Source organism: Prinia subflava, chromosome 27 (assembly GCF_021018805.1).
Source record: "Prinia subflava isolate CZ2003 ecotype Zambia chromosome 27, Cam_Psub_1.2, whole genome shotgun sequence".
Lineage (NCBI taxonomy): Eukaryota > Metazoa > Chordata > Aves > Passeriformes > Cisticolidae > Prinia > Prinia subflava.
The window spans coordinates 760,133-780,790 of NC_086273.1; the positions used below are offsets into that span (position 1 = coordinate 760,133).

The following is a 20,658-nucleotide window of genomic DNA, read 5'->3' on the forward strand; positions in this document are numbered from 1 at the left end:
CTTTTGTGGCTCTTGGGGACATTTGTGGTGCTGGGAGGGGGCTTGGCAGGGTCTGTGAGGGAGGTTTGAAATCCTGGTCAGGCTGAGTGACTTGGAGAAAATTTGGGTGGATCTTGGTGGGGGAAGGGAAAGGGGTTTTGGTGGTTCTTGGGGTCATTTCTACTGCAGGGAGTATAAATGGGGTCCTGGCCAGGAGCTGTGGGGTGGTTGAGGGGAGCAGAAGTGGCTGTGGGGTAAGGAGGGAGTTTAGGGACAGTTGTGACACTCCCAGACCCCCAAAGCTGCTACCAGACCCCACCCCCAAGATGGTGCGGGGGGGTTGGGGGCTCCATGTCGGGGTTCATCCTCCTGGTGCTGCAGGAGGTGAGAGGGGGTCCTCAGGGTCCGTGTGTGTCCCTCCCAGAGCGTGTGTGACCCCCCAATCCCAGTGTCACCCCCTTTTCCATCCCCACAGGGCTCCTGTCCCAGCTGCTGCTGCCCCAGGAGGGAATTTGGGGAGGGGGCAGAGGGGGTGTGCAGCCCCCACTGGGGGATGACCCCGGCCCAGCCCCTTTGTTTAGCACCAAGCTGGGCTTGGGGCTGCAGGAGGGAGAGGCCCAGGGGAAGCAGATCCTGCAGGTGGGACAGGCCTTGGGGTCCGGGCAAGGTCCTGCCCTGCACACCTGGCTCAGGTGTGACCCTGCCCCGGGAAGGGAGCGGGACATTCCCATCCCCACGGATCAGGGCTGGGAGCAGCACTTGGAGCACGGACATGGAAATACTGGGAGTGACGGGTGCCACACTGAGGGCTACTGGGAGTGACTGGGAATGATGGGTGTGTGCTGGAGGCAACTGGAATATACTGGGAATGAATGAGATCATGCTGGGAGCAACTGGAACCACGCTGGGGCAACTGGAAATGCATATGCTGGGGGGAGCTGGGATATACTGGGGGTGCCTGGAATGATACTGGAGGGGACAGCACTGGGAACAGCTGGGGCTATACTGAGGGGCAACTGGGAGCCACTGTATCTATACTGGGGGCCATTGAGATCATAATGGCAGTAACTACAAAAACCAACCCAAAACCGCATGGAAAGTGACCCAAGAGCCCCAAAATCTGCCTGCCTGAAGCCCTGCTCCATCTCCTCCCAATCCCTGGATCTGGCCCTGTCAGTTCTGTACTCAGTGGTACTTCCAGCCCTGAACCCCCTCATCTACAGCCTGAGGAACCAGGAGCTCAAGGCTGCAGTGTGGAGACTGATGGCTGGATGGTTTCAGGAACATTAAACTGCTGGCCAAATCCTGGATATTACTTCTAATAAAAGCCATCTTTGATACTTGGTGGTTTATTTTGGAGGTTCTTTTTCTTTGTTTTACTTGTTAAATCTTGTCCACAAAGAAGTGTCTTATTTTTGCCATTTCTCATTTTGTTTCTCTCCACTTTCCCTGTGGCCACAGACTGTGTCAATGAGGGGCTGCACTCTTGATGGCTTCAAAGGCACTAAAGGATCCCCCACCGGTTTTCTGCAGAGATGCCCCTTTGGTTCCCTTCTCTGCAGCTGCAGCAGCAATGTCTGTGTGCAGAGCTGGGGCAGATCAGTGCTGGCACAGCAGCTGTGCCCAGCAGCAGCAGCAGCACTTGGTGTTGCCAGTGCTGCTGCCGTGGCCCTGCCCCGCTGCCCTCCTGGCCCTGCTGTTGCTGTAGGGCCTGAGTGCTCTCGGGGCCGGGCACAGGGCTGGGGGTGGCAGTGCCGGGGCTGCAGCAGGGACAGGCCATGGGCACTGCTGGGGCAGCGCTGACGCCTCAGGCCAGGGCCTGGGGGCTGCAGGCTCCTTGCCCAGGCTCTCTCCAGAACACGGCCAGGCCAATGCTCAGCACAGAAAAGCCCCGTCAGCAGCCCCAGGCTGGCCGTGGGCAGGCTGGGGGCAAACAGCATGGCTGGGGCTCTGCAAGGTCCCTGGGGGAGACGGGAAGGAGCAGCAGAGCAGGGCCTGATCCATCCCCACTGCGCTGGACACCCCAGGGCAGCGTCCCAGAGCGGCCTCATGCACCTGCCAACAACATCCCCCCTCTGCAGCCCTGGCCTCTCCCCCAGCTCACACAGGGGCCGCATCCTTGCAGGCACAGCCACGGCAGCACTGCCTCAGGAGCCCCTGTTTGCACTGCACACAGCAGGCGTCAGCACCGCCATGGTGTTGGTGTGGGGAGATGAACCTGAGGGAGCACAAATGCCATCAGCCCCTGGGGCCAGGAAGGGCTGGGGGGCAGCAGGGAAACCACTCAGGTTTGTGGTGGCCTTTGCAGTCAGCCAGAAAGTTTGTTCCCATCAGCTGTGAGTTTCCTGTGCCACTGCAGACGTTGTTGCTCAGAGCCAGGGCTGCCTGGCAGCCACCCCCAAACTGCCCTGAGCATTTCCTTTGCTTCACCTTGGCTTTCCTTATTCTCCCTGCTACAAATTTCTTCCTCTTGCTCACCCCTATTCTCTCCCTTGCAAACAGCCAATCCTTGGTTACCCTTTCCTCTCTGACTCCACTGCCCATTTTTTTTCCTGAGTTGGCACCATGGGAACGTGTCTTGGGGAGCAGGATCATCCTCCAAGTGCTTCAGGAATTGTCTGCAGGCTCCTGCAGGGCCTCCTGCTGCTCCCTTGCCAGAGGCACCACAGGCCAGGGGGGCACATCTGGCCTGCTGTGTCTGGCTGTGGGGCTCCCTGCTCTGGGCAATGAGGAGGGGCTGCAGAGGCTCTGCAGGACTGACAGGATGGGCTCTGGGGCTGTGAGGAGAAGCTGAGGGACTGGGCTGCTGCACCTTCTGATGAAGAGGCCCAGGGCTCATCCTGCAACTGCTGCAAGGGTGGTTTCAGAGAATCCCAGAATCAGCAAGGTTGGAAAAGGCCTTGGACATCATCAACTCCAACCCATGCCCTGACACGGCCTTGTCTCTCCTGAGCCTCCTCTTCTGCAGGATAAACAACCCCAGCTCCTTCAGCTGCTCCTCACAGGACTTGTGTTCCAGACCCCTCACCACCCTTTCTGCCCTTCTCTGGACACGCTTCAGCCCCTCCATGTCCTTCCTAAATTGGGGGGCCCAGAACTGGACACTGCACTCGAGGTGCTGCTCAACCAGTGCCCAGAACAGGGGAAGAATCCCTGCCCTGCTCCTGCTGGCCACACTGTTCCTGATCCACAAGAGTGCCAGGGGTGGGATGAGGGAAATGGTGGGGAGGGGGTGGGGACAAAGTCTGATTGATTGTCAGCAATGAAGGGTCTTGATGAAGACAAACCCCAGAAACTGTAAACCAGGCTCAACTTTCCAGAAATTCCTTTTGACCGGGTTTAGCTGCATCCCCAGGCTCAGGATCAGCACTATATTTGCAGGTTTTGCTCTGCATCATCAGCCTGCCCAGACTCTGCTCAGTGTTTCACAACTGGACAAGACAATGGATCTTGTGCCAAGGCTTCCTTTCAAACAGCAACACCTGGATCAGAATGACAAAAAAAAATCAGGAAAAACAAAGAAAGTATTCGCCAGTTGGAACAGAGGCAGTGTTCCACCATCTTCCCCTCCACCGGTATTGATTTTGTACATTTAGAGACAAAGCTGGCTCTGGAGCTGCCATCTCTCAGTCCCTGGTGCTGTTTGCTGCCCCTCAGCCCTGAGTGCCACTGCTCTGCCTGCCTGCTGTCCCTGTGGGGCTGGGGATGCTCAGCCTGCAAAGAGAGGGCCATGGGGAGGCCTCAGTGCAGCTGTGCAGGGCTGGGAGGGTCCCACAGCAAAGATGGGCACAGAGTGTTCAACAGGGCCTGTGCAGAGAGGGCAGGGGGGGATGGCTTTGCACTGCAGGAGGGCGATTGGAGTTGGGAGTGGAAGTTGAAGGAAGATGTTCTTTTCCACTGAGGGTGCTGAGGCACCGGGCCAGGCTGTGCACAGAGGCTGTGGATGCCCCATCCTTGGCAACATCCAAGGTGGGAACAGGGCTCTGAGCAACATGGTCTGAGGCAAGATTGTTCAGGTTGGATCAAGATGATCTTCAGGGTCTCTTCCAAGCCAATCTGCTCAGGGCTTCCATCATTCTCTGGTTGCCAGTGTCCACTTTGGATCCCCCCTGCACTCCTGGGAGCTGTGATGTCACAGTCCATGTTCCAAGTGGAACTGGCAGCATCCGGCAAAGAGCACAACACAACCACTGGCCGTTGTGTCAGCCCAGCCTTCACCCTGCTCCAGGAGCACTCCTCTCCCCCTGCTTGTCCCCTGCTCCCTGAGACCCCATCAGGCCCCAAGCTCCCTGGATTGCTGGATTGTGCCATCCATTCCTGCAAGATGCTCGCTTTTGTTCTGGTGAAGGTAGGTGGTCATTCCATGGAGATGGACACCCCTGGACTTCCTGGCTTGGCTAGAGCTCTGTGGGGATGGTGTGGGACAGGGACCCCACTCTGACATTTTGTACCCTCTGCAGGCTGCATCAGTCCTGAAAGCTGGCTGTTTTCTGGAGTTGGCCATCCGTCTCTGCTGCTGGATGCTCACGGTTGTCCTAACGAAGGTACGGTGCCATTCCATGCAGGTGGACACCCCTGGACTTCCTGGCTTGGCTTCAGCTCTGTGGGCATGGTGTGGGACAGGGACCCCACTCTGAGGTTTTGCTACCTCTGCAGGCTCTGAGAGAGACAGAGGAGGAGATGGAAGTGGATTTGCAGATGGATAGAGAGGAGGACATGGAAGTGGAGGGAGAAGAGATGAGAGTGGAAGAAATGGATGTGGATGTGGATGTGGACGAGGATACGGTGGAAGACATGGAGGTGGATTTGGAGTTTGATAGAGAGGAAGAGATGGAAGTGGATGGAGATGAGCCTGGAGAGGAAGAAATGGAGGTAGATGTGGAATAGGAGAAGGAGGAATAAATGGAAGTAGATGTGGAAGAGGACATTGAGTACATGGAGGCTGATGTCAAAGATGAGGAGGAGCCCATGGTGTTGGGATGAAGACCGTGCCAGCAGCAGGACAGGCATGTGCTCCCCACAGGCAGAGTGGGTCCCCTGCTGCCAGGCTGGGGCTGGGCTGGGTGTTCCCTGCTCAGGGACATGGTGCCCTCTGCACTGGATCCTGGTGGCCGTCCCCGGCCTACCCTGGGCTTGCTTTGGGCCTCACAAGCCCCGTCCCAGCTGGGGCACAGCCCCCAGCCCCAGGCAGGCTCAGCTGTGGCAGCAGAGACCCGCTGTGCCAGCCTGTGCCAGCCTGGGAGCACATGGAACAGCCCTCGTGCCTGACTTGCACTCTCTTTTCTTCCAGGTGTGACAGAGATCTCAGGACAGAGATGCCACCCTTCTGTATATATGTTTTTGACTTTGTTGTTTGTTTTAGGATATAGGTTATAGGTTTTGTCTTCTGTAAATACGTTCATATATATTTGTTCGATATGTTCTTCTGTAAATATGTTCTATAGATTGTTGTTGTTACAAATATTCTTACAATGTAAATATGTTCTGTAGTTTATGTTTGTTGCTGTTCTTCTGTAAATAAACAGTCTTTGTTTTACACAACTCACTTCTCTTTGCATTTGCTTTGGGCACAGGCAGCATTTCCAAAGTTGTGGTCTCCTGTCTTGGGTAGAAAAATGTAACCAAAAATGTGTATTCTATTCTCATTTGTTGAAACCAGTTGGGACATATTGTTTTTCTATCCTCTTCCAGCCTTTTCCTCCAAGGGACATCACCTTTCAATGGGCCATTGAAGGCCTCTCCCATCACCGACAACATTAGTTCATTCCATTGTGAGATGCTGCACCCAGTGGGATGAGCCAAAGCCTTTCCACCAGCATAAAACCTGCAATCCCAAACACTGATGGAGCTGGTTTTGTGCGGAATTCTCGGAGGGAGACTGGACCCATCTCACCAGCACTGGACCCTTTGCTCTACAGGATCACCTCTACTCCACAGCAAACCTTCTGTTACTCCAGGAAGACGTATTTGGACTTCCAACGCCCTGACAACAGGGTGTCAGGTCATATCTCTGACTCTGTCAGGGTTTTCTAGGACTTTTCTTTGTTTGCTTGTTTGTTTTTTTGTACTACTGTTATCATGGGGGGGGGGGGGGGGGGGCTGTTGTTGTTGTTGTTTTTTTTACTATTCCGAGTAAGGAACTGTTATCCCTATTCCCATATTTTTGCCTGAAAGCTTCTAATTGCAGAATTGTAATTTGGAGGGAGGGGAGGCTTTTTTACATTCTCTATTCCAAGAGAAACTTCAGTTTTCCCTGACAGATATCTGTCTTTTTAACCAAGATAACCACACACCTCTCAGAGCTGTCCCTTCTATCCAGCTCTTCCCGTCACTTCACAGACTTCACTCCAAGCAGTTTCTGAGAGGGCTCAGTGGCACATGGCATTTCATCCTGCTTCTTCGTCATCTTCTCCTGAGCTGTCTCCACACACAGTGTGTGGGCTCTGACCCAGCACCAACGTGCCACCTCCCTGACACTGGGCTTCATGTCACAACTTTTCATCCAAAGCAGCAAAGAAATGATTCCCACTGGGTCCCACACAGCTTCTGGGCACTTGGTGTGCCTGCAGCTCCAGCCCCAGCCCTGGTGCACAGGAAATTCAGGAGGAGATACACAGAAGGCATCAGCCATGGACAGAAAAAACCAGCAGTTTGCATGGCCCAAATCCCCACAGCACTCAAAACTGGGGGAACCCAGCCTCTGCATTGACACTTTGGCCTCTGTGCCTCACTTCTCCTCTCACTAAATTCCCCCCAGCTGCCCTCATGCCCACATTGCCAAGATCCTTCAAAGCAGCATGAGGAGCAGGGATAGATGATGGGAACTGTCCCAAGGCTCACCAAGGTTTCTCTTCTCAGGCCTGCCAAGTCCAGCCAAGGAGAGAGGAAAAGCCTGCATGAAAGAGATGTGCAATCAAAGCAGTAATCAAATTTAGGTCTAATGAGAGAAGCTGAAGAGGTTTTCAATGTTTGCAACAAGATCAGCAGCTGCAGGCACTGATGAGACAAAATGCAGAAAAATCCCGAATAATTCACTCAGAAACAAATGCCTGTCAAAGGTATTCCAGCACATCATCTCCCAGCAAGAGGAAATACCACAGGAAGAAAGGGCTGATGTGGAAAATTCATCTCATCACATCCCCAGGGGCTGGCAGCCTTTTCCAATTCATTCCTGCATGGAAAGGGCCTGCAGAGATGTGGGATGTTTTTGCTTGGGAGCAGCAAATCCAAGTGTTGAGGTGGCAGAGTGTGAGGGGTGCAAAACAGCTCTTACACACCCAGTGTTTCTGTTCTTGGAAATCTTAAATTCTACCTTTCTGGTGGGATGAAATAGGTGCTACTAATCCAATTTCCAAACTACCATGCATCAAGCTGACCCTTCTTTAAGACGTTTTAAAACACAGCAAACATACACAAATGTCTGCTCCTTTCCATTTTCTCTGTTCAACATTTTATGACAGAAGACAGGAGATAAAGATTGTTTTAGCAACAATGCTTTCAGGATTCTAAAAAGAATGTAACCAAGAATGTTCTGCTACAAAGATTTCTGACAAACACCCCAATAATCCTGAAGCAATGTTTTGTCTTACTTTCAACATAAATAACTTGATTATTTTGCTCCAAATGATAAGGGAATCGAATCTGGCTCCCTCAGCTTCAAAAGAAGTGTTTCTTCCTAGTTCTTCACAAAAAGGGACAAAACACTTTGTTGCAGCAAACTGAAGAAGTCTCTTTCCCCCTGAGCTGCACAATTTGTTACCAAGAGGCAACAAAACCCCAGGCAATTTCCAGTTCTTGTACTTGAAGGAAAAAGCTCAGAGGATCACAGCTGTGGCAGACACAGAGTGGGAGGAGCAGGGGATCTGCTGGGGGTTTTTGGGGTGGGGGACAGATTAAAGAAATGTTCAAGCTAAACCTGTCAGAACTCAAGACTCCATCCCTCAGAGGAGAAACTCCATTTGACTCACATACCATTCAAATAAAAAGACTCCGTTGAGGCATTCCCCAAGCTCAGCTGAGCCATCAGGCACAACCCAAATCACTCTGCAGGCCCAGGGCAGCAGGTCCCTGGCATGGCTCTGGGATGCTCCCTTGGGAAGCCGCCTGCATCGCCCATGGGTACCACAAGATCTGCTTCTAAAGACCCCAACATCCAAAAGACTCCACATTCAAAGCCTTTCATTGGGGTTTCACTTCTCCATCTGTCTGTTGTCACTAGGCAGCTGCTCCATGTCAACACACTCCTGATGGGTGCAGATTTTCTCCGAATTTCTAGCCTGAACAGGAACTTATTTCCATTCATTCTTCTGCAAGTACTGGGAGCTTGGATCTCATTTGCTCTTCCTCTCCTGGTGTGCATTTGTGCACATAAAGTGCCAAAGCCAAGAGTATTTCCTTCCTTAAATTATGTCATTTGTCCTTAGTATTTCTTTCGCATATAGTTGCATGAATTTGGTGCTAGCTCAACACAGAGAAATTTGACAGCACAAAGTCGTTTTCACACCAACTTCTCTGAGCTTTGGACCAAGCCTGCAGAGAAGGAAATACAGCAAAGAAATTCCAAAGAGAGGCCCTAATAAAGATAATATAATGCCACATGCCTGTGTGTGCTGCAGGGAAGAACCGTGATGCTTATTAAATCACTATGAACAATTTAAGCAGCAGAGGGGAGGAAGACAGCGCTATCGTTTCCAGCTCCCCAGTCCTCCTCTGCCCCCGGCATGAATTTCATAAAGCACAAATCCCTCAGCAGAAATCCCTCAGCAATTGATTTCCTGCTTGTGGAATACAGCTGGCAGACACCCAGGCTTTCCTGGACAGAAAAGGAGAACTTGCCTTGATGTTTTTCCCAGCCATGCAGCTGTGATGTCAAATCCACCCTCCCTGCCCTGCCAGGAGATTCCTGAAGTGACATGTTCCTGTGGGGTGACAATGCTCTGGAGAAGCACAGAGATCTTTGTGTCAGTGAATGGAAGCCCCACAAGAGCAGATCCCTAATTCAGGCTCCATCTTTGTTCACAAGCAGTTTCCAGCAGAAAATTCTCAGTGATTGCATTTCTCCAGAACAGCACATTTCAAGCACATTTTTCCCTTGAGTTTTTGTGCCTTCCACAAAAGCAGCATGCCCAGGATTGCTTTGGAGAAGAGCAAATAGCTCCAGCACAAAGAGGAGCACCAGGAAACAGAGCAACACCAACAGCCAAGACCATCCAAACCCACTTACCGGCCCAGTGCCACATCTCCTGGACTCACCTGAATGCTCAGGGGAGTCTCAAAAGCCAACTGTTTTCTGAGAAACAGCTGTGCAAAAGAAAGGTAAATGGCAGGGGCAATCAGCCCCACACAAGCACCTCTGTCCAGGTATTATGGGTTAACGCAGTGTGATAAATAACCTGGGATAATTCGTGTCATAGTGTATATAAAATATGATGTAAGATATATTTTAAAAATAAATGAAGCAAGCAATCCCAGGCTTGTAGCAAATGCACTTTAGGATGAACAACAGCTCCTGCCAGGATTCCAGGGTGGACAATACCCTTGCTGGAAATGCGAGAAATACCACAATTAACAACAGAAAGGAAGGTGGGCTGAGAGCAGATCATCCCTTCTGGGTGGTGGAACTGTGAAGTGCCCAGCCATCATGAAGGATATGGATCTGGCAGCAATATTGGAAAGACGCCTCTCCATTCACAATTTCATCTTCCCATTCAGGCTTTCTGAGAAACAGACTTATTATTAATCTTTCCCTCGGAAGCAGACCGGACAGCAGAAAGAGACTCATATGAATATGAAGGAAAAGAAAGGGGACAAAGAACTATGGGGGCCACAGGCAAAATAAACTGTACAAAAGGGGACACGTAAATGGACTAAATACGTGAACAGGGGGAACTACCGTAGTTAAGGTTCACCCAGTGCCGATCCCGGGACTCGACACTGAACTTCTGATTGCTGGCTTGTCCGAAATTTCTGTTTGTTAAATCTTTAATTAATAAAAATTATTTTATTAATTGGGAACTGGCTGAGTATTTATAACCCACAGTTTGGTTTTTTAGTTAAAGAACAATACGGACTATTGCCCTGTCAGGACCTTGGATTTCTTTAGAAAAGCCAAGGACTTATCAAGCGCCAGTTCTTGACTATTGCCATGTGGTTTGACCACTGAGAAAACAGAATGCGACTTTTGGTAATAGCCATATAAAACTGAGGCTTTGTTGGAGCTCTCCCTCTCTTTTCTCCCGGTGAGCCGCCAGGTAACGTCGTGGGCCATGGCAGGGCCCGGCTTAGGCCCGCTCCGCCTTGGGCGGCCGGGCCCGGCCCAGCCGGGTCTCTGTGAGCCGCTGCCGCAGGGAGCGGCCCGGGCAGCCGAGCCCAGCTCCTCTTCTCTCCCGGCTGCCGCAGGGAGCGGCCCGGGCAGCCGAGCCCAGCTCCTCTTCTCTCCCGGCTGCCGCAGGGAGCGGCCCGGGCAGCCGAGCCCAGCTCCTCTTCTCTCCCGGCTGCCGCAGGGAGCGGCCCGGGCAGCCGAGCCCAGCTCCTCTTCTCTCCCGGCTGCCGCAGGGAGCGGCCCGGGCAGCCGAGCCCAGCTCCTCTTCTCTCCCGGCTGCCGCAGGGAGCGGCCCGGGCAGCCGAGCCCAGCTCCTCTTCTCTCCCGGCTGCCGCGGGGAGCGGCCCGGGCAGCCGAGCCCAGCTCCTCTTCTCTCCCGGCTGCCGGCGGGGGACACGGGGGGCTCTGGCTCCGCAGGGTTGGCCGCAGGCTGGATCAGATCGAGGGGTGGGTAAGAAAGCATCCACCCGCCTCCTCTCCCGGCAGGGCTTTGAGATCTTTGCAGCTGCCGCCCGGCAAGAACCACACGAGCACCGCAGGCCTGGGCAAGCTTCAACTCTTTCCTGCCAGCAAATGGAACTCCCAGAGCACCAGCCCTTCCTGAGGTGAGAACAGACAAAGTGATTGGACTATAAAGGGACATAGCATGAAACTTCAAGTCAGTGAAGAGTGGGTGAAAAGACTGTTTGGAACAAAGGAGGAGTGGGCTAATTTTGCTGGATGTCTCTAGTAAACTATGGATAATGGACATTTTTCTTGAGACATAGGAATGCTGTTGGGGGCAATAAAAGCTCTAGTTAAAAGTGATAGGAAGCTCTTTGCTCCTAAGGAAAAGAAGATTTTTTTTTAGTTATTGAGATGAAGATGGTTTTGGAAATAGAAGAGAATCTTTGTTTTATACTAGAAAAGGCATCCTTAAACAGTACCCCTAATAAGCAGATGTGGCCCATATGCAGTGTTGGGAAAGCTGCTATTGGGAAGGAGCTCACAAAGGCAGGTTCTTGGGCGGCTGTCTTTGTGAGAGATGAGATCCACAAGACAACTTTTATGTTGTTAGTGGAGAAATTCCATAGAAGGTTGTAAGACAGACTCCTTTCCTAAAAGAACTGATGAAAGATTATATTTGAACGGTGAAACTGACTGAAAACTACAAGTTTTGTCTCTTTATGTTCTATGTGAGAAAGTAAACCATTGGTGGAGGTGGTGAGAGTGCTTTGAAAGCTTTCATTTAAATTTTTTCCCTCTTTCTTTTAGTGTGTGTTAATATTTTTTTTTATCTTTACGTTGAGCCTGTTTTGCCTTTTCTCCTAATCTTATTTTCACAGTAAGAAAATATTTAAACCTCTACATTATTTGGTGTTTCTGTCCAGTTTTGAATTTAAAACCATTACAGGGGTCTGGCTGACCTTGGCATGGCAAGAGCTGCTTCTCCTCTGCCCCTGGAGCACTGGGGCTCTGTGCTTTCCTTCCTATGGCATGGAACTGTTCTTCTCCTCCAGGCACAAATGGCCCAAACTGGGATTGCACCTCCAAGTTTCTGTATATCCAAGGATTGTTCCCATATGAAACTTGCCAGGACAGGCAGCTCTGGCTGGCCTTGGCCTCTTGGGGCCACCTTGCATCTGTCTTTGAAACACTGGGGGGCTTTGCTTTTCTTCCCATGGGAAAAAAAAATCTTTCAAGGCCAGGAGTCCATGGCCAAAATTGGGAATCTACCTCCAAAAATCCATAGATCCAAGTATAGCTCCCAGATAAAATCTGCCAGGACTGACAAGTCTAGCTTCCCTTGGCTTCCTGAGATCCTGCTCTCAGCTGCATTGAAACACTGGGGCTGTGCTTTTCTTCCTGTAGAAAAAAACCATCCTTCTCCTCCAGGTGCCCATGGCCAAAATTGGAATTTAGCCTGCAAAATTCCATCTACCCAAGGACTGCTCTCAGACAAAAGCTGCCAAGACAAACAAGTCTGGCTGACCTTGGCTGGTGGTGAGCACCTTTCACCTTTCAGTACTGGGGTTCTGTGGTTTCATTCCATGGAAAAGAACTGTCCCTCTTGTCCGGGCACTCTTGGCCTCAAGCACTTGACCACTGTAAATGGACAAAGGAGCTCTGTGCAGAGTGGAGGGGAGACTGAGGAGAGCAGAGGAGAGCCCTGGCAGGGATTGAAGGGTGGTTTCAGAGATGGTGGATCCTTTTGACGTAGTAGAAAACAGGCAGAGAAAGAAAAGATTAATGCAAAGGGCAGCTGGGGAGGCCCAGACTGGACACCAGGAGAAAGGAATTTCCCTGCCAGGGCAGGGCTGTGGTGCAGCACATCCCCCAGAAGGAGTCTGGAGCAGCCCAAGGCTCTGTGTGCCCAGGCAGAGGCAGGCAGGACGCAGAGCTGTCAGCAAAGGAAGGGGCCAGCCAGGTGGGGCAGCCGGGGGATGAGGACAGCCTGCAGGGACAGAGGCACAGGGCATGGACACCGTAGGACAGCCTGGGCTGCACAGGGCACAGGGATGGGCAGCAGCTGAAAGGCCCTGACAGGGCCAACTCCTGCAGCACTTTGGCCGTGGCTGCTGGGCCTGAGGCCAGGAGGGGACAAGTGACCCTTTCAGGCCTGGGGTCTCATTGCCTCCTTGTCCCTGCTCAGCAGCCAGAAGGCTGAGGAGGCAGTGCCCAGAGACTGTGTGAGGAAAGTAAGAATTGATTTCATTTTTCTTAAATAAAGGGTTACAAGAGGCCTTTAGTTTTGCCAGCTGGGGGACCTTTTGCAGGTGGGGGCAGAGTCCTGGGGCTCAGGGGCCCTTCTCTTTGGGGGACACTGAGGATCAGGGGATCTGGACCTGCTGCTCTGGGCAGATGAACCTGCCAACATCACCGCCTGCTGCTTTGGCTCCTCCTGGGGCTGCTCCTGCCCTGCAGACATGGGGACACTTGGGGGGTGGCTGTGACCTCTGGGCTGAGCAGCCTCTCCTGTGGCACCTTCGTCCTCCTCCATGGACACTGCAGGGCTGCTGCTGGCTGCAGTCCCCATCTGAGAGCTGGAGCAGCTGGAGCTCAGGTTCTTGGGGCTGGAGGAGCTGGAGCTGGATGTGGAGGAGCTGGAGCTGCTGCTGGCTTCTTGGCTCTCCTCCTCTGTGTCGGCTCAGGCAGGAACAGGACGGGACTGCTGAGGTAGCTGTTCTCAATCTTTAATGAAGCATCAGTCTCATGACAGGGGTTGAGACAACTGGGAAAAAGCAACAGCACACAGCCTGCCCGTGACAGACCCTATTTTTTTTTTTGTTACAAAGCATCTTATAAATTTTTCAGCCAGTAGTATACTGCTAAAGCTTACAGACAGTTGCTTTAGCCAATCAATTATAGCACATGTACACCTGCTTCAAACAGTGCTCGCTTGTATGCTTCTCTATTAACAATACACAATACACTTATTAAGCTTAAGACCTTTTCCTCTCTTGTCAGGCATACATTTCTGCAGTGTTAAGATTTATTCAAGCCCAATCTAAAAACTCAACCTTTGTTTCCCATGTCCTTGTTAGAATACTGTATCTTCTCTAGTTTCAAATTCTTCAGTTGCAGAAGAGTCCAAATTCTCAGCTTCTTCTATCTGAGGTCTGCTTTTTCAGCTCCTAAAATCCTTTTTCCTTTTAGTGTTTCCCACAGTCCTCATCTGCAGCAGCGTGAGAGCGCAGCAGCCTCTGGGCCTCTGAGCTGCAGTGTCTCACAACGCTGTCGATGGTGTCCTGGGCCAGTGGCACTGTGTGTTCCTCCAGGACTGCCTGCAAACTCTGGATCACGATCTCCGGGTCTGGCCCACACACGCAGAGCACGCACAGGATGCAGCTCTCTGCCAGCCACCACCGCTCCCCATACATGGCCTCCATCCTTTGGTGCAGCCAAGCCCACACAGGCTCCAGAAGTTCCCATTGCCAAGGGAAAAGCTGTGCCCAGAGCTCAGGCAGAACACCGCCGACAGCTCGGGCTGGTGGCTCTTGAGGAGAAGAGGGATGGGCTGGCCCAGGGGCACGGGGACTGTCCTCGCCCTGGCCACCAGGAGCTCTCCCTGCATGCTCATGGCTGCTGGCAGCTCCTCAGGGGATGGGATGACAATCTCCAGAGACTCGCCTGCCTCGTCAGAACACCTGACAGTCTGTATTGCTCTTGTGCAGAGTGGGCACACAGGATTTATCTGTGCCCACTGCAGGATGCAGTCCCAGCAGAAACAGTGGCCACAGGGCAGAGCAGAAGCCATGTCGTCCCAGGTGTCCTGGCAGATGGCACAGTTGCCACCCATCTCTGTGGCCATTCTTGGCCTTGGCAGCACATGGGGAGAGCTGAGCATCAGGAGCTGCTCTCCATTGCTGGTGTCACAGACTGCAGGAGAGGAGAGGAAGGAATGGCCAGGCTGCTGAAGAAGGACGCCCCCCAAGCCCCCTGAGCGCCGTGGCCACCCCAGGGGGATGTTTTCTTGCACAGCTCACCCTCAGCACTGCAAGCACCTGCAGTGCCTGGCTGCCCCAAGCAGGCAGGGCTGGGCAAACCCTGCTGGTTGCTCTGGGACTGGCACTGGCACGTGCCAAGAACAGCTGCCACTCTGCACCAGAGAAACCTGGCTCCATCCTCCACACCTCGCAGTCATGCTCAGGAGATCAGGCCAGAGCCAGACAGGCCTCAGCTCTGCCCACGGTTGAATAGAAGCTGGGAGGGATGAGATATCACCATCTGCCTCTCACTGATGTCACCCTGCATCAGCAGGCAATGTCCCCACCAGTGCATGTTGTCAGGAGAAAGAAAAAAATATTTTTTCTTGATTTCAACTTCTGCATTTCCATGTTGCTCTCCCTTGGCCATCTGCATCATGTGTCCATGACCTTGTGTCTCATCCTCATTCCTGACACCTTGCTGAGGTTTTCTGTGAGGAGCACAGTGGTGGCACCAGTCAGCATGGAGTGCCTGTGGCTGGGTGATGTCTCCTCCTGTCACTGCCTTTCCCTGGGCAATGCTGGCATTTGGAGAACCTGGGTGCTGGTGCCAGCCCTGGGGGAGAGTTTCCCACCCCTGTGGCTTGTGTCCCTGATGCAAGGAGAAGCAGAAAGGAATGTTTTGCTCCAGCTGCATCTACTCCCACTAGGACTTGCCCACAGTGTCAGATTCCTTTCCAATTCCCAATTTTTTTGTTTCTTGAAGCCAGTGCCTTTGTGTTTCCCCTCACAGCCTCAGGAAGGAGCTGCAGTTGTTGTCCCTCCAGAGTGGGGTACAAGGGCCACAGCTGTCCCAGTTTCGGAGACAGGTAAGTGACAAGAACACACCAAGATCATGCAGCAACAGCTGAATTTTATTGTTGGGCACCCCGTTTTTCAGGGGCTTCAAATTTCCCTTACAGGTAGATATGGTTAAGGGTCTTAACTCTGCCCAGCTCACAGGCCAATGATATGGGAGCATTCCTGATTCAAAGGGATTGGCTGGGGTCCCCTTTTGGAGTTAGAATCTGACCTATCAGTGACAGGCCTGGCAATTTGTTCACTTCTGTCTTCTAACAAGCTGGGCTGATCGAGTTGGTGTCTGTTAAGCCAAATTTTCTGTGCAGCTGGAGACCAGCTACAGCTGTCAAAGTTCCCCCTTTCTGCTTTAAAAAATGCTGTTTTCTTTGTCATCCCTCTGCAGGTGCCTTGCAGACAGGATGACAGGACAGCATGATGACACAGATGATTCTACCTAACTTGACAAGCCCAGCCTCTCCCAGCCAGTGATGCATCCCACACAGCGCTGAAGATGGAACATTCCTGTGGAGGAGCTGTCAAACGGGATTACCAACAATACAGGTCTTCAACTTGGTAACCTCCAGGCTTATTACTTGAGAGTTACAAAGTTGCATCTTAATTCTATAAACAAGAAACATTTCAGCCTTAGAACAGTGGGAAAGCTAATCAACAGGGAAAACAATCTGTTTTAATTCAGGGTTTTGACTCACGTCCATGAATAGATAAATCCTCAACTCCTCAGATATGAATGTATCAAATCTTTGTGTCCTTAAAGAGATAAAATTTTTAAATAAACTTGTCAGCCTAAAAAGTCCCAGATCTCTATGCAGTTTCAATCCTTGCTCCTCGATGTCTGCTGGGCATCGGTGGAAGGGCCTTGCCTCTGGTCCCCAGCAGGATGTGGGGCACGGCAGACACACCTGGCAGGGATCCATCATGTTCCTGTGTCCGTACAAACACAACATACCCATGTCCCCACGTCATGAGGTCCCACGGACCTGCCCACTTATTAGTGACAGAATCTTTTAGATTTACCATAGGTTTAGGTGTCTGAGCATCACCAGATGCCTGCAGTGATAGGAGATTATTTCAAATTACTGTATTCTGGGATTGTTCTGGCACTGTTAAGTGATTCAAGGTATTAACAGTGTTTGCTACTCTTCTCTGTGGGGATTCACCACATGTTCCCTCTTTCTGTTTATCTAAAATGTGGTTTAGAGTGCCATGTGCACACTCTGCAATAGCCTGTCCTGCTGGTAAACGGGGAATACCAGTGTTGTGTGACACACACCAGAGCTGTGGGAATTGTCTCATTTTTGTGATGTGCATGCAGGTCCATTGCCTGTTTGGATGTTATGGGGAATACCCAAAGCAGCAAAGGCTCATCGCCAATGTGCAACGGCATCCCGGCCTCTTTCCCTGGAGTGAACTGATGCCCCCATGGCCGAGGGAAAAGTATCAACTGACACATGCCCATATTTGAAATGTCCGAACTCGGGGATGTGTGTGATGTTCATCTGCCTGATTTGTAAGCTCTTACACCACAGGGATTAACTCCCAGCTGCAGTGGTGCAGTGTGGCCCTGGCAATCAGCACAGGCACTGACTATGGTATGAGCCTCTGTGCTCAGCAACAGAAATTGCCTTTGCAAAGCTCTGACATCTTGGTGGAGAAAGGTGTGTGATGCTTTTGCTTGCACAAGCATGTTTGGTTGTGGGCTGGTGATCTGCTCGTGCATTGCTCTCTGTAATAAAACCTGGCAGATTAGGATGGCTTCTAATGGGAAGGATGTAGTAAGGATGATTTCTTGCTTCAAGGGTATGCAACAAAGTTTTTAGTAGGCCAATAATTGTGCATTGCCAATTGCCTTTAACAGAGCTCAGTCTAACCTCTGTGTGACATCAGCAACATAGAATCAGTGACAATATTTAAGAGATCACTGGCAAAATGATGAAAACCCATGGCTACAGTACAAATACTAAATAAATTCCAACAAAAATCGTAAAACCATATCACACACAAGAACACACTAACAATTCCGCAAATAAAAAAACAAACACACAAACATAAACCACACAAAACCCCCTACAATTCATACCCTACATCCCCTACCCAACCTACCAAAACTACAAACCTTAAATTTTACATCAATGTTAAAACTATAAAAATCATTAGTATCATTAAACTCTTTTAACAAAACCAAAGTATCTGTCATATTAAAAAAAAACCCCAAAATATCCAAATTTACAAAATTAAATATAAGGAAAACTATTTATTACATTACAGTTAGCCAATCCCCCAAAAAATTTAAAAACCCCACCCATTTTAAAATGTTATCTCACCTTTTTCAGATCATTATGACTGATCTATTTTTAGGAGAAAGAATTACAGAAGACCTCACCCCTGAGAAGTCACAGCTGTGTTTTGAGAGAGAGAAAAGGATGGGTTTGCGGGTGAGGAGAAGAGCCTGAGGAAGACAGAACTGTCCAAGTACTGAAGGAATGCTTTGGAAAGACTAGAGGACTGACCAAATCAGTCAAGGAGAGAGAGGGAGAGACTTGCTGCTGTGAGGAATGTGCTGTGTGCTCAGTCTGGGGCTGCAGCTGGACCTTGCAGCTGGAGCCTGCAGTCAGAGGTGAGCTAGGTGAAAGCCTACTGCCAGAGGCTGCAAGGAAACACTTGTAGTCATATTCTAGCAGGAAATACCCAGCAGTCAGAGTCTGCAAAGACACCTACAGTGGGAGTTTACTGCAGGAAAAGCCAGTGAGTAGTTAGAGTGAGGATGGCTGAGTTAGGAAGAATAACGCAGGACCTTTGCATATGATTGGATAAGAGTCTGTGTCCTGATCCATTTCTATCTCAAATGCGAAGTTTTCTGGGACAACTTTAATTGCATAGTGTGAATTGACTGATTTCATCATAGGCGTTATTCATAAGTTAATATTCTTGTACTTGTAGCCAGGTTTTCATATGCTCTACCATTTCTTTGTGTCATTATCTACAAGACACGCGTTGTTTCAGGATCTTTCTTCTTTTGTTCTCTAGTTGCTTATGCATCTCTTAGGCCAGACTGGCTCTGACTGGGCCCTCCACTGGCTCTGTGGTTTGACCCAATGCTGTCTCATGACTTTGAAGTATTTTTCAGAATTCCAAGAAACAATATCTGAGCTTCGTCCAAAGCCTCCTCTGCACTGATGGTATTGTGACCTTTACTCTTGCTAATCAGATGCATTCCCAGTGATTATTACAGAAGCACTCCCAACAGTTTGCTGTGTTTAAAGCATCTCTATCCTGAGAAATTTTGGAGGGAACAGCTATTGGGTGATCAGTCTTTAACTCCAAGACCTTTATTCATAACTGCTATTCTTAAGAGCCTTGTTGTAAAACATGGTTAGGGAATTCTCTGCCAGGTAAAGCTTGGGTGGTAGCCGGGACTTAGCTTTACCGGGATGGGGATGTGCCAACAAACCCAGATGTTTTCTGCATCAAAACTACATTTGAATCCCTTTGACCTGGCAATTGGAATTTCTAAACCTTACAGCTGGACCTATTTTTAAAATGAGCTTGGGAATTATTCTCTGGAAATAATTATCCAAGTCCTTATTTGTTGGAGTCCAGGGCATATCTCTGATCACCCTGAAGGATCTGGGACCTGAGCAGGAGGTTTGGAACCTGTACAGAGGGGTTTGGAGTCTGTACAGGAGGGCTGGAAACCTTGGCACAGAGTCCAGGACTAATTACAAGTCTCAAGAGTGTGAAATTAGTAGTAGTCAGTTTATGACAGGGTGAAAAAGTAGAATTTGGGGTTTCTTAGAATGGAGGCTGAAGAGCCCAGATGGAGTAATCCAGCCATGGACCTGTTCTTCTTCCTTCTTGTTCTTGCCCTCCATCTTCTGCAGTGCTGGGTCGCAAGGGATTGGTTTAGAGTAGAGGTGACATGCTTAGCATAAGTGATAGGTATTGGTAATTAACTGTAAATAAAGAATATGTTGTGGACAAGTGTTGGGCTGGAGGAATGGTACAAAAGGGCTGAGACCTCCGGACCTGGGGGGAGTCCCCTCGTGTTCTCTGCTGCAGCAGGAACCTTGGCGGAGCGCAGAAAGAACTATGAGATAAAAAAGAATAAACAACCTTGGAAAACCTGAACTGGCGACTGCTGACTTTTCTTCTGCTTCTGGCACGAGGTGTTTCAGAGGGCAAAAGACATTTTATCACCGAATCTCAGGGATGAGAATCTGACTCACTGAATCAAAGTTTGTCAGCTGTTTGCCAACTCTGGGGTGATGGGATGACACCGAGATTTTGGTGCTTCTTCATTGAAGACCAAAAGCTGGGTAGTTGTAAAAGTAAAATCTTTTATTGCACGGCTAAACCAGTCTCATGAAGGCAAAGGTGTTACAGTTTGTGCCAGTATGCAGAAAGCCTTCTAGCACAAAGTCCCCATGTCCCAAGCACAAGTGGCAGCATCTTAGCAGCAGCAGTGACTGCACCTGTAATCTGTTTTCCATGAGCGTGCTAGCATTCTTAAAGCAGTGCATTTTATTCTATTTTGAACCAAGCGGATAGAAACATGAGTCTACTATTGCCTTCCTGGACCTATCCTAAACTAAGATTGATGTACAAAAGTAATTGTAATTTCTTACACTAATTCCACATATATAACTCTATCTTGTTCTATCTAAGAATGCTGGCAAGGTTATTTTGATTGTATTATCTCTAGAGTTTAGTCAACTTCGGAATAGGTAAAACTACTGAACTTTCAACTAGGTTTTAGGTCCTTTTCTTATGAACTAATTCAGCCTCTTATTTGCTTAAGGCACTTAAAAATTCTCTACTTATTTAAAACTAAACTTGCATTTCTACCTCATGTCTGTGTGGCTTGATGTCTTTTAGTTTCTCTGAAGGTTGTAATTCAGCCCTCACATCTTTGAGCACCCCTGGGTCTGTGTGGATGGGGCCCAGAGGGATTTTGCATCCTGACAATGGTGCACTATCTTAGAGATTACTAATTACCCCATTTCACATCTGTTATTACTTATATCTATGATCTGAAATATTCCTGGCTGTTGGTTCTGTATTATTCCTTGTTGCGGTAAACTTCTGGTTTCACTC

The 20,658-nt window shown here is 50.1% G+C and overlaps 1 protein-coding gene across 1 annotated transcript; it reads left to right on the forward strand.

The window, feature by feature from the left end:
• Positions 1-4,659: 4,659 nt before the first annotated feature.
• LOC134562292 (decreased expression in renal and prostate cancer protein-like) lies at positions 4,660-17,781 on the forward strand. Its single transcript, XM_063419678.1, has 5 exons — positions 4,660-4,851; positions 10,223-10,229; positions 10,326-10,905; positions 15,500-15,575; positions 15,950-17,781. The coding sequence occupies exons 1-5, from the start codon at positions 4,660-4,662 to the stop codon at positions 15,980-15,982; spliced, it is 888 nt and encodes a 295-aa protein (XP_063275748.1). The 3' UTR covers positions 15,983-17,781.
• The last annotated feature ends 2,877 nt before the right edge of the window (positions 17,782-20,658 follow it).

Excerpts from the sequence above, each read along its gene's own strand:
- LOC134562292 (XM_063419678.1), top strand. The coding sequence starts at position 4,660 with ATGGAAGTGGATTTGCAGATGGATAGAGAGGAGGACATGGAAGTGGAG. Across the intron at positions 10,906-15,499 it reads GAGCACCAGCCCTTCCTGAG|CCTCAGGAAGGAGCTGCAGT; the intron begins GTGAGAACAGAC and ends TTCCCCTCACAG. Across the intron at positions 15,576-15,949 it reads TGTCCCAGTTTCGGAGACAG|GTGCCTTGCAGACAGGATGA; the intron begins GTAAGTGACAAG and ends ATCCCTCTGCAG.